Below are 12,587 nucleotides of genomic sequence, written 5' to 3' on the forward strand. Positions count from 1 at the left end.
GATTTCATGGCATAAAATGCTGAGAATACAACAAGTATATGCACTTAAATAGAGCAAAATATAACATTTTTCTAAAAAGAACAAAGTTTCCTGAAAAATTCTGGATGTATACCCTTTGTATACCCTTTGGCCTTTCTCTTAAAGGCATTTGTCTTAAAAAAAAATTTATTCTAGAGAGGAAAAAAATTAAAACCTAAGGGATTATCAAGAACCTTGACCTGCATTTAAAGGTTGCAAGAAATACTGCAGTATTCCTTCTCTCTTTCTTTTCTTTCAAATTAGCAATAGCCTAGGATTTGACTGCATCCGTTTTTGGTATTATTACTGTAAAGAAAAGACACATTTTTATAGGGTTAAATTTACTATTGAATTCTGCAGTGCCTCACAGGAGGCAGGACACTGAATAAAGATGATACTAATTTTTTTGCAGTAAAGTGAGATGCACAGATTGAGTAGAAGGCAGAGCGACTGCTTTCTCCGAGTGCCTTCACATTGTGAGTCCTCTAAATACATTTTTGCTCTCGCGTCAAAGGCCTTAGTGATAAGTATATTGAGAGTAACTTCCTGGGCAAATTTTGCTTTAAAGTAGCTAAATCTTTTAACCATCTCTTTGTTGGGGAAAAGGAGAGAAATATTTTTTAAAGATAGTAATCGGGGTTTAGAGCAGAATATTTCAGCCTTTGAGTAGAATTCAAAATGACATGCCTCTCATTCCTTACTGCCAGGCATGTAAAGGTTTATCTCTGGCTGTTCAGCTGCCCTAATCTTGTTTGCTTCCCCGTTTAGTTTTGTAATCTCTGCAAAAAAAAAAAAAAAAAAAGATTATGGTTCACTTTGAAGTTAGATGTTTATGCATTTATTTAAATACAGCTGGGGTTTTTTTTAAGTGAAAAAGTCTGACATCACAATCCCCAGTGTTTTATCACAAAGAAGGAAAGAAAGGGAAATAAATAAATAGCTACCTATGGCAATTCCAGTCTTGGGAATAGAAATTGAAATAGAACACTATGACTTCATGGTCGATTCTTATATAGATCTGACTGTACCACAAGGTCCCCTCAAAAAATAATATATATGTATTAAATACACATAAAATACAAATACACACACACACACACACACACAAAACCTGGACAACCCAGCCTAAAATGTGGGTGTTGTTCCCTGTCCATGGGTGAAAATGTAATTCCCCTATATTTATTCAGATAGGGTGGAGAGTGGTCATGAATTCTGTTTGGGGCTAGTAGTTACATTTGATATGCCCATTAAACAGGAAAGCAGAGCTATCAGGTAGGCAGTGGGATATAGGAGTCTGGGCTTCAGGGGAGAAGCCCATGTCGGAGACAGTGGTTGAGTCATTCGCTTATAGACGTATTTGGTGCCATGACACAGATGAGGTCACTGAATGTGAGGGTTTGGGAATTTAGCTTAGGGAGAGGAGACAGAACAGGTGATTGAGGGGCTGTGGCCCTCCAGCGAGGAGAAGCAGGGGAACGTGGTCTGTTGCAAACCACGTAAACCCAGTGTTTCAAGGAGAGAATGCGCCATTCTTCTAAAGAGCGCTGCAAGTTTTTAAAAACGGAGTAATGCTGAATTTGAACGCACCAAGTTCTTTCGTGATCTCGATGAGAGTCCTCTCAGCAGGGTGGGGTGGAGGGCAGCCCCAGCTGGAAGAAGTTAAGGAAAGAGGTGAGGTGAGGAGGAGATAAGTAATAGGAACTACTGTTTAAGAAGCTCAGCTGTAAAAGGAGGAGAAATGGGGCAGTAGCTGGAAGGCATGGAGAATCAAAGGAGAGATTTTTTTTTTTTTAAGATGGGAGATGCTAGAGCACATTGTACGCTGATGGAGGAGAGGTTGTGCCGCCGATGACAGGGGAGCATCACAGCAGTGACCCTGGAGGAAGCAGGTGTACAAGCACACCTGTGCCCAGAGCAGGAAAATGTATCCCTTGTCACCAGAGAGGAAGGAGGCTGGGAGGGTAAGATGGCACAAAGATGAAATCCTGTCGACTTGTTTAAAAACTAGGTACGTATGAAAAAGAATAGGGCTTCCCTTGTGGCACAGTGGTTGAGAGTCCACCTGCCGATGCAGGGGACACGGGTTTGTGCCCCGGTCCGGGAAGATCCCACGTGCCGCGGAGCGTCTGGGCCCGTGAGCCGTGGCCGCTGAGCCTGCGCGTCCGGAGCCTGTGCTCCACAACGGGAGAGGCCACAGAGGTGAGAGGCCCGCGTACTGCAGAAAAAAAAAAAAAGAATAAAAGGAAATATCAAAATGTCAACAGTGGTTATATTGGGGATGTAGTTCCAGGTGACATTTTTTCTTATACCTTTTGGTATTTTCAGTTTTTTTAAAAAAACAAAGTATACTTTTTACACTTATAAAAAATTAATGTAGTAAAGGTAATCATACACTCTCCATGACCCTTCACGCTATCATTCCTTGAAAAGTCAGACTATGTGAAACTCCTCAGCCATGTTTTTGTTTGTTTGTTTGTTTTTCTGTTTTTGTTTTTGGCCACACCACGTGGCTTGCAGGATCTTCGTTCCCCAACCAGAGATTGAACCCGTGCCCCATGCAGTGGAAGCGTGGAGTCTTAACCACTGGACCGCCAGGGAAGGCCCAGCTGTGTTTGCTCTTAACCAGATTGTTTTGCTGTACTGATGTTTGTCTTACAGATACTTACAGTGGCACTAATAACTCTACACATTGAAGGAGCTATGCTACTCCATCTTTGCAGCAAGATTCTACTTTACAGAAACTGTCTCTTCCCTGCTCTCTTACTTTTCTCTGAGCTGAGGGTGAGGAGAAGAAAGATGTCAGGAGCTCTTGGCATATGGAGGATCAAATATTCTTGCAAACACCGGTGTCGGCGTCATTTCAACATCTCAAACTCGGTCACTCTAAAATACTAGCCCAGAGGAGCCACATTCACAGCAGAAACAGACAAGATTTCTCAGTGGGAACATTTTTCTTCAGCCGCCAGATAACTATATGTGAAAGAGGAAGGGCTCTGTGAATGAAAAGAACAATCAAAAGTGTAGCTGAGCTGGGTGACGATGACATCTGTCACTCCCGTCATCGCCAGAGCTGATCTGCTCATCTGGCCGACCCGGCTGGTGTGTGCTCCTTCCCCAGCATCGTTTCAAAACTGCACGATTGGCCAAAGGGGTCAAACTGCAGATCAATAAAAACTAGTCTTCCAGGGCACACCAGTGAGAGCCTGTCTGCCCATTGGTTTTACCCATTGTGACTTTGTTAGTGGAATTTAAAGATGGATAAGGAAACTAAAAGACAACCATTGATTATATTTCTGTTTACCAAAGGATTTCTGTACTACCCCAGTGGCTCCTGAATCACCTTAGGAGATGGAGCTTGATATTTACAAGAGAATATTTAACCAAAGTAAAAGCAAATAAAGCTGTTGGTTTACAGCAGTACAACTGAATAGTAAGGATAAAAGTTTAACAGGGAGCAGCAAAAGTTGTTTCTTTTTTCAGTGTGTAGAACTGAAATACAAGAGAAGCTATACTAACCACCCCGGAGGTGTTTGTGACCTTTGACAACACAGAAAGAAAATATTTGTAGTCTGAAATGATGTCTCTCCAGTATTATGGAGTAAATGAAAAATATAATCTGGTTAACAAGCTGTACTTTTCACAAGAGGACAAAAATCTTATTGGAGGGATTCTGACTTTGCCTTCTCCAAGTCTTACAGAAATTAAATATTTAATAAAGTAACATTGGAAATTAATTCTATAAAATGAAGGCAAAAGGAAAATGTAAAAAGTGTAAAAGTATCTTGAAAGATAGGGTAACAATGAAGATTGGACAATTTCCTTTGACAAATAATTATTTATTCATTAATTTATTCATCCTGCACATGTTTATTGAGTACCTACTATGTCCCAGCTACTGTTTTAGGTGCTTAGGCTACATTAATGACCAAAAGAGACATGTATCAATAAGAAGATGTAGGGCTTCCCTGGTGGCGCGGTGATTGAGAGTCTGCCTGTCGATGCAGGGGACGCGGGTTCGTGCCCCGGTCCGGGAGGATCCCACATGCCGCGGAGCGGCTGGGCCCATGAGCCATGGCCACTGAGCCTGCGCGTCCGGAGCCTGTGCTCCTCAACGGGAGAGGCCACAGTGGTGAGAGGCCCGCATACCAAAAAAAAAAAAAAAACAAAAGAAGATGTAAAATATTTTCACAATTGATGATTCTTTTTATTTTCATTCATAGAATACACCTTAAAAATAGTTTTTCTTAATCATTCATTACAACCTTAATAGCTTTTAAAGTGTTTAACTCATGGAAAAAAAGCTTTTATAAACTAATTTATGCACCTGAATTAACTCTGCATGATTTGTGTAATTTCAAAGCCCTCATGAAAATATACAGCTTTGTCCATTAATCTGGTAGTATTTGAAGCAATAACCAGTGCTGCATGCTTGATTTGAACATATTCTCCTTCAAAAATGAATCTGTACAGACATATCTGTCCTAGCTGAAATGATCTTTTTTGTTTATAATTTATTGTTAACTTTTCCATCAGAAGGTGTGTTCCATGTGAGCAGGGACTTTATCTGTTGTCTTCATAGCTTTATCCCAACTCCTAACAGTGCCTGAAACATATTAGATGCTCCAGAAATTTAAGTATTTGTTGAATGAATGAATGCAGTAGTGGTTGTTGAAACGTACAGTTTAAGGCTCTACCTAGAGTGTGTGTGTGTGTGTGTGTGTGTGTGTGTGTGTGTGTGTTTAGGGTGGGAGAAGTCTAATGAATCAGAGCAGGAATGGAGATATCATATTAATCACTGGGTTCGTTGAGTTTTTGTGAACACATCACAAACTTGTTTACCTCACTTTTCACAATTCTTAAAATTAAAGGGAATTGGACAATTTTATTTAACTGCTTTTCTCACTCTTACACCTTATGATCTTATATGTGGTCAATTGTGTAGTTTTAAAAATATTAGGTATTCTTGATGCAACTAATCATGCCACTTGAGAGAGTATAAATGTGAGTCCTTCACTCATGCTACTTTGTCGTGACAGCTGTAACTGTCTTTTTTTTTTTGGCCCCATTGTCTCTATTAAGTTTAAGATCCAACCAAGTGACAGCAATGCTGACAGTGCTTTCTAGAGCAGTCTATTGTGATGGCTGTGTCCAGCAGTCATTGGTGATGCAGAAATACATATATGGGAGAAATGTAAATGGGCAGTCCCCATGGCCAGGGCACTTCTCCAGTTAAACTGACCTCGTGGAGAGCAGCGCTGAACTCTGAAGCAGCGGGAGATGGGAGGTGTGCTGGCACCGACATATGCCTGACACCATGTTCCTTTTCATCACGTTCCTCCAGCACCTGACTGAGCATCAGCTCTGTTACCTGTAAAATCAGCCTGAGCACTGCAGTGAAACAGGGAGGAGAAACAAAGAAAGGAAGAGTTGTTTGCTGATATGATGCCCATTTCCTGCTGAGATACTACCATCAGGGTATACATAGGACTTAATAATAAATACAATGAAGTCCTTCAGAATCAGTGATGCTCGTGAATCCTCCATCAGCAAGACCTGGGCCCACGTTTCCTCGCTCCCTGCTCAGTTTAGGCTGAGTTCAGTGTCATGTATTTACAGTTCATGCTCGAGGAGAGTAGAGGGGTCACCTCTGGGACAAAAAGAGAATGAAGACAACTAAATATGAAATAAATAGAAATTAAATATATAATTCAATATAAATATTAAATGTAAAATATAAAGTAAATGAGGATTAAACCTATGATCATAAAGGCAATAATAATAATAATAATTTATTAACCATAGCAGGCCCTGAATGAATCACTTTACATGTATTATATCATTTAATCTCACAACATCCTTATGAAATAGCCATTATTATTTCCATTTTATTTCTGAAGAAGTAGAGTGAGTTCCTTGCCCAAGGCCATGTGGCTAGTCAGTGGTAGGGCCACAGCTGGAATAATAGTAGCACTTATATATAAGGCATTTCCATATGCCCATTCTAAATGAGAGTTTTACAAGAAATCATCCATTTTGCTTATCCTCACAAAATCTTCTGTTACCTGATCTGAGCATTCAGATTCTAGAGCCCAGCCTCTTGACTGCAACGTTGGTGTCAAAAATTCCATGATCTAAACAAAGGAAAGGATTTATATAGCTTCAGAAATAACTTTTGATTTTCTGTGTAACTACCTCAGAATTTAGTTCAATGTAGAATAATTTATCAGTCGGCCCCTGTTCCTCACTGGCTTTACGGCCATTATTGCTGCCTGCTTGGCCACTGCCCATATACCTTAGACCCTCTACTCTTTAACTGGAGAGAAATCTAAATAAAGGAGCTATGCTCCAGAATAGGGCCAAAGCATCTTCTCAAGTCACCTGATGAAGTCTTTATGAATGGTAAAACCTAGTTTTTCAAAGTCATGGAAAAGGACTTTTGTTTTCTCTTCAGAATGAAGCAGACAGCCATACGCTACAATAGTATACCTATCAGTACACAAACTTCGGTTGACAGAGAGTTCCAGGGTTGGAAGAAGCAACAGAGATTATATGATTCAGCTTTTTAAATATTGTTAGTCTAGGTAAGATGATTAGCTTCCAGCATTTTTTGGTGATAACATGTCTATTTTAGGAAATGGTGATAGTGATAAGCTTATCTTCCCAAATTAAAAGAGACAAGCCTAAAACTTGTGTGTTCAATACAAGATTGCTATCTTAATATCTCATGGTATCTCATATTCAGTGTTCTTTGAGTTTCAAGAGTTCTTGATATATTAGACATATTAATTCTTTGTCCATCATACATATTGCAAATATTTTTCCATTTTCTCTTTTACTTGTGTTTTATTATACTCGTATTAAAATTGTATTGTCAGATCTCTTCCATTTTAAAATTCTCCTTTCTATCTTTTCATACTTACAAATTCCATCTGTATCCCATTACTACACAGCCGTTCTTTTGCATCTTCTCCTAGAACTTTTATGATGACATTTTAAATCTATGTTTGTTAATCCATCTGGAATTAATTTTTACATAAAGTACATGATTCCCAAAATTTTAACCAGCTGTTCCAGCACAATTTCTTGAATTTTTTTCTTTCTCTACTAATTTGAAATGCCACATTTATCATCTAATATGTTCTTAGAATAGATGACCCTAAATTGCGTTCACTACTTGAAGTTTAACTTTTCTTGGCTTTCTTTACCTAGTGATAATGTTTATTTCTAGAATATAGTAAAATGATTTTTTTTCTTTACTAAAACATGCTACCCCACTGTATCGTTTCCACCCTCTGCCCTTTGATTAAAATATTCCGTTGGCTTCCCGTAGCGCCTGGAGTCCAGCCTCACCATGGGCCACTGTCCCTCCTGCTGTTGCAGCTGCAGGGCTCGTGCCTGAGTCCAGGCTCCTTGTCACCATCCACTCCTTGTTCTTCTCCAGGAGCAGCCTTCGGATGCCAAATGGACCCATAAAAACAGATGGAAAATTCAGGGCTCTTCACTTAAATTAAGTACATAATTGGATATCTTTCTCTATTTTCTTAAAAATCATATGTCATATGAGTTTCTTTGGAAATAAGGGGATACGAAAGATGATTCTTGTCGAGTTCAGCAAATGTGGAGACCAACTATGGGCAAATCCTGTGCCAGAAATTGTGGGAGATATGCATTCACTCATTCATTCAACTAATATTTATTGAGGACCTACTGTGTTCTCAATCATCTCCTTGTTCCAAGGACACAAAGGGAAACTAAAGACACATAGTCTTCCGTATGTTGGAGCTTGTATTGTAGTAAGGGATTCAAATATTAGCTAAATTATCTACACAAATAAGTGCACAATTATACATTTTTGTAAATGCTATAAAAATTATTATGGAAACATCTAAGAATTGCAAGTAGGAGTAAAGCACTGTTCGTATTATTAGATACAAGTCCTTAATCAGATATATTATTTGCAAATGTTTTCTGCCAGCCTGTGACTTCACTTTTTATTCTTTTAACAGTCTTTTTTTTAATAGTTTTTTACTTTAGAAATTTATTTATTTATTTATTTATTTTTGGCTGTGTTGGGTCTTCATTGTTGTGCACAGGCTTTCTCTAGTTGTGCCAAGTGGGGGCTAATCTTCATTGCAGTCCGTGGGCTTCTCATTGCGGTGTCTTTTCTTGCTATGGAGCATGGGCTCTAAGCGCACAGGCTTCAGTAGTTGTGGCACGTGGGCTATAGAGCGCAGGCTCAGTAGTTGTGGCGCACGGGCTTAGTTGCTCCGCGGCATGTGGAATCTTCCCAGACCAGGGCTCGAACCCGTGTCCCCTGCATTGGCAGGCGGATTCTTAACCACTGCGCCACCAGGGAAGCCCAGAAATTTTTCATTTTAATGAAGTCTACCTTATCACTTTTTTCTTTCGTGGATGATGTTTTGGGTGTTGTGTCCATACACTCATTTCTACACCCAAGGTTATCTAGTTTCTTTTCTCCTATATTATCTTCTAGAAGTTTTATAGTTTTATATTTCACATTTAGACCTATGACTTATCTATTTATTTATTTTAACATCTTTATTGGAGTATAATTGCTTTACAATGGTGTGTTAGTTTCTGCTTTATAACAAAGTGAATCAGTTATACATATACATATATCCCCATATCCCCTCCCTCTTGCGTCTCCTTCCCTCCCACCCTCCCTATCCCACCCCTCTAGGTGGTCACAAAGCACCGAGCTGATCTCCCTGTGCTATGTGGCTGCTTCCCACTAGCTATCTATTTTACATTTGGTAGTGTATATATGCTATGACTTATTTTAACTTAATTTTTGTGAAAATTTTGTTAGTTTAGTGTCTAGATTCTTTTTTTTTTTTTTTTTTTCCTGCATGTGGATGTCCAACCATTCCAGGACCATGCTGAGGAACTTTACAGTCTAGTAAAGGGAGTAAGACCTGCACACAAGTGATTGACTGAAATGACTTAACTAAGATATTTGTCCAGAAAGATGTACAGAATTATGCTGAGGGTTTAAAACAGGTGGCATTTGAGGTAGACTGTGAAAAGTTTCATCCCACAGATGGGACTGAGGAGGAAATTAAAAGACAAAGGACAAATCTTACTTATTTTAAAAATCTCACTCTGAGTGCAGCGTTGAGAAGGATATCAGAGGCAGAGGTGGCAGCGGGGAGGCTGCTGTGGTGTGAGATGAACTGTAGTGGAGGTGCTGGTGGGGAGAAAGGTTTGGTTCTGGATTGGATTTGATGAAAGAGCTGAGGGGCTTCGTACATAGGTGGCAGGAGGGGTATGAGAAGAAGTCAGGAGCCAGGGGCCAGGCTGACCAGCAGACGAATGGATCACCGTGGGCTGAGATGAGGTCACAGGCAGGAGCAGGTTTGGGACCTACTAAGTCAGCCACCTTCACAGCCAAGTGAAGCTTCAAGTGAGCAGCCGGGTGCTTAGGTCTGGAGATGAGCAGAGCTGTCAGTGCACGAGTGGTATTTAAAGCGATGGAATCAGGGAGTACATGTTGATAGAGAAGAAAATAGCTCTAAGGACCGAAGCTTGGGAGACTCAAAAAATGTGACAATAGGAAGGTGAGGAGGAACCAGAAAAAGATACTGAGACGGAGATGCCAGTGAGGTAAGGAAGAGAATCAAGAGAAGGACGCGAGACACCAAGACAGATGTCTTCAGGAAGAGTTTGTCAAGTGCCGCCGGTAGGTTAAGTACAATGAGGGCTTAGAACGGACCGTTGGACTCAGCAATGTGAAGGAAGGTCACAGTTGTCCTTACTGGAAGCTGTTTCCGTGGGGGGTGATGACAGCCTGACTGACATGGGTTTTCTGGGCGGGTGGAGTGAAATTGAAGAAGTTAAGGGCAGATAATTCTTTTGAGGATTTTTGCTCTGAAGCAAGGAAATGGAAGGGTAGATGGAGGAAACAAACTCAAGGACAGGTGGTTTGTTTGATTGTTTGTTTCTTTGGGGGAAGATGTTATAACAGTCGAGAGGGAGAAATGAGTGATACAGGAGAGAAAGAGTGATATCCTTGAGTAAGTGAGAGGAGATGGAATCGAGCGCACAAAACGGGGTTGGCCATGGGTAGAGGGGGGGCCGTTATCAATAGTGACTTCCTTCTGTAAGCAATGAGACACCATTACAGTCTGGTGGGTAAGTGGTATGATTCTTATCGTGCTCCGCAATCTGCGTATTCCTTCCCCTTTCACTAGTGGACAGATTCAAATGCATAACAGTCTGCCCCAAAATAAACACTGAAAATGCAGTTATGCTCAAAATAGAGTGGATTTCATGTCCAGAAAAGTTGAAACAAACCCTTGTGTTTACCTCAGCAACTTCTCCAGACCTCATGTCAGATCAAGATCTTTACGCTGTTATTGAAATTGCTGAAATGTTTCACTTTGAAAATAAACTTCCTAGTACCTGAAATCAATTTTCTGCATACATTTTACTGTTTAAAAGCCCCCAGTGTGGCTTATTTTGTATTCCTCTTAAATTCTGCTGAATAGTAATTTTTCAAATTATCACTCCTTGACTACCGGTGGGCTAACACTACCTCAGACAGAACTGGAAAAACCTAATGAGTGAAAATCGCTCCGACTCACCACTTTGTAACAGATTAAATCACACGTCGGAATTTAGAGGAAGCTTTAAAGAATATTATATATAAGGGAGTTCTTGATGGAAATAGTGAGCTCTTTTGATCATCCATGAAGTAAGTTTAATGTGTTGCAATTTCCCAGTGAAGAGGAGAAGACATCAAATACATGAGGCCGTTTTCTGGTAAATTGTGATTGTTGAATTTAGCAAATCAGCTTCATAGATGTTTTTCAGTTTCTTAGTATCTAAATTTGACTTTTCCTATGATCAGTAATAAGTTCTCAAATCAGAAGGGGTTTTCTTTTTTATTTTGCTCCACAGGCATGAACGTCTTTACACCAAGAAAAGTAACTTCAGCAGATCTTTAATTTCCAGCCTCAAGGATGTAGATGATTTAGCAACCCTAGAAGTTTTGGATGAGGTAAGAAACTCAGCTTAATTAAACTTAAACGTTCTGTCCATTTAAAAAAATTTATAGAAGTGGTTTGAGCAGGAGGCTCTTTGAATAGCATCTGTAGGTTTCATGCTTTCTTCATCTCTTAGTTTCCTGATCATCTCTCCTGTCTTCAGTTTTACTGTGTGTAATTCACATTTGCAGATCTCTCCAGCCTGGTGTCAACTTTTTCTTCTTTTTTATATTCAAATTACAGAAGTGCGAGTTCCCACAAGCTTGAGTTGCTTAGGTCCAAGACCTCTTCCTCCCCTCAATTCTCCCCAGGAGTCTCAAAGGGGTGATTTGCTTCCTACATCACCATCTCAGTGGCACGACCTGAAGCCGCGAAGATACCTTGAGAGCCTGTCTGTTACCATGGTCAGTGGACCCCTCGTGGGATCCACCTTTTAAAAGCCCACCTTTTAGGGAAATGAATTCTGCTTGAAACTTCTTATCCCAGTGACCTCAGAAATATTTCAGACATCTCTCATGAAGGTACCAGTCCAAGCCAGTAAATTATAGTCTCATCCTCTTTTTCCTCATCACCTTTTATTTCAGATGATCACATCATTAGAGAAATAATAAGGCTCCTTTTCAGTAAAAGGTTGGGATCACTACCCCGCCTGATCCACAGGCTTTTCTTTTCTTTTTTAATACTTCTGGTACATTCCTGAGCATTTTGCTTAAAAATGTAGCAAATCAGGAGGCATATTCTGAACCGAAGTAGTCATTTGGTAAATTTGGGGTTGCATAAGTACTTCCTCAGAATAATCTTTCTTGAGAACATCAAACATCTTGTAATCAAATAGTGTTTGTAAGCCAGAGATTGCCAACACCTTTATGAATCTCTGTGTATTAGATTTTCCAACGATGTGAAATCCTAAGCTTGTGGATTATAAAGAAGGCTTTACTAATCATATCGCTGACCTACGTATTAAACACTGGGTTGGTTTGTTTCTATTGTCTATGTTTTATTTTTTTGTCTCTTTTTTGACCCAAGATCTTTTGGTCTTGTGTCATATACTGTGAATGATGATGTCTGGCACTGTTAAAATTGATTCCATTTATTCATATGATTTATCAATTGTGGAAGTTACTTTTCTGTACTTTTTACTCTGCCTCAAAGCCAAACATTTAAGCAAAGGAACTTAGACATTCCACAGAGCCATTGAATAACCTTTGTTTGGAATAAAATCATGTTCACTATATCTTCTCTTCACTTTCCTAGTGTTCTTTCTCTTCAGCTACTGCATTTACTTACTTCCTTGAAAGCATTGTGTATATATAATCCCTGTAACATATAATATATTCTGTGGAAAACACAGGTAACAATGACATCCCTCTACAGCTCTCGAAAGAGAAGAAAGTACCCATCGAGGGGAAGGATAGCTGCTGACCGGAGGTTACACTTCTTACTCTCAATAGATCTATTTCTTTTCTTTCTGATCCTTCCTCCAGATTCCAGATGTTTTATTTCTTATCATTTACTTTTAAAATGATAATTGACCATCAGTGATTTTTAACAAAAAGAGATTAT

The 12,587-nt window shown here is 39.6% G+C and overlaps 1 protein-coding gene across 2 annotated transcripts in view; it reads left to right on the forward strand.

The window, feature by feature from the left end:
* The window catches only part of MYO3A (myosin IIIA), a 177,708-nt gene that overhangs the window by 66,514 nt on the left and 98,607 nt on the right, over positions 1-12,587 (forward strand). For both annotated transcript variants that reach the window (XM_067030447.1, XM_067030446.1), the window contains exon 11: positions 10,939-11,038. In XM_067030447.1, the coding sequence (XP_066886548.1) occupies positions 10,939-11,038 (100 nt within the window). The remainder of the gene's footprint in view (positions 1-10,938; positions 11,039-12,587) is intronic.

The sequence above is a fragment of the Kogia breviceps genome, chromosome 3 (genome assembly GCF_026419965.1).
Source record: "Kogia breviceps isolate mKogBre1 chromosome 3, mKogBre1 haplotype 1, whole genome shotgun sequence".
Taxonomy (NCBI): Eukaryota; Metazoa; Chordata; class Mammalia; order Artiodactyla; family Physeteridae; genus Kogia; species Kogia breviceps.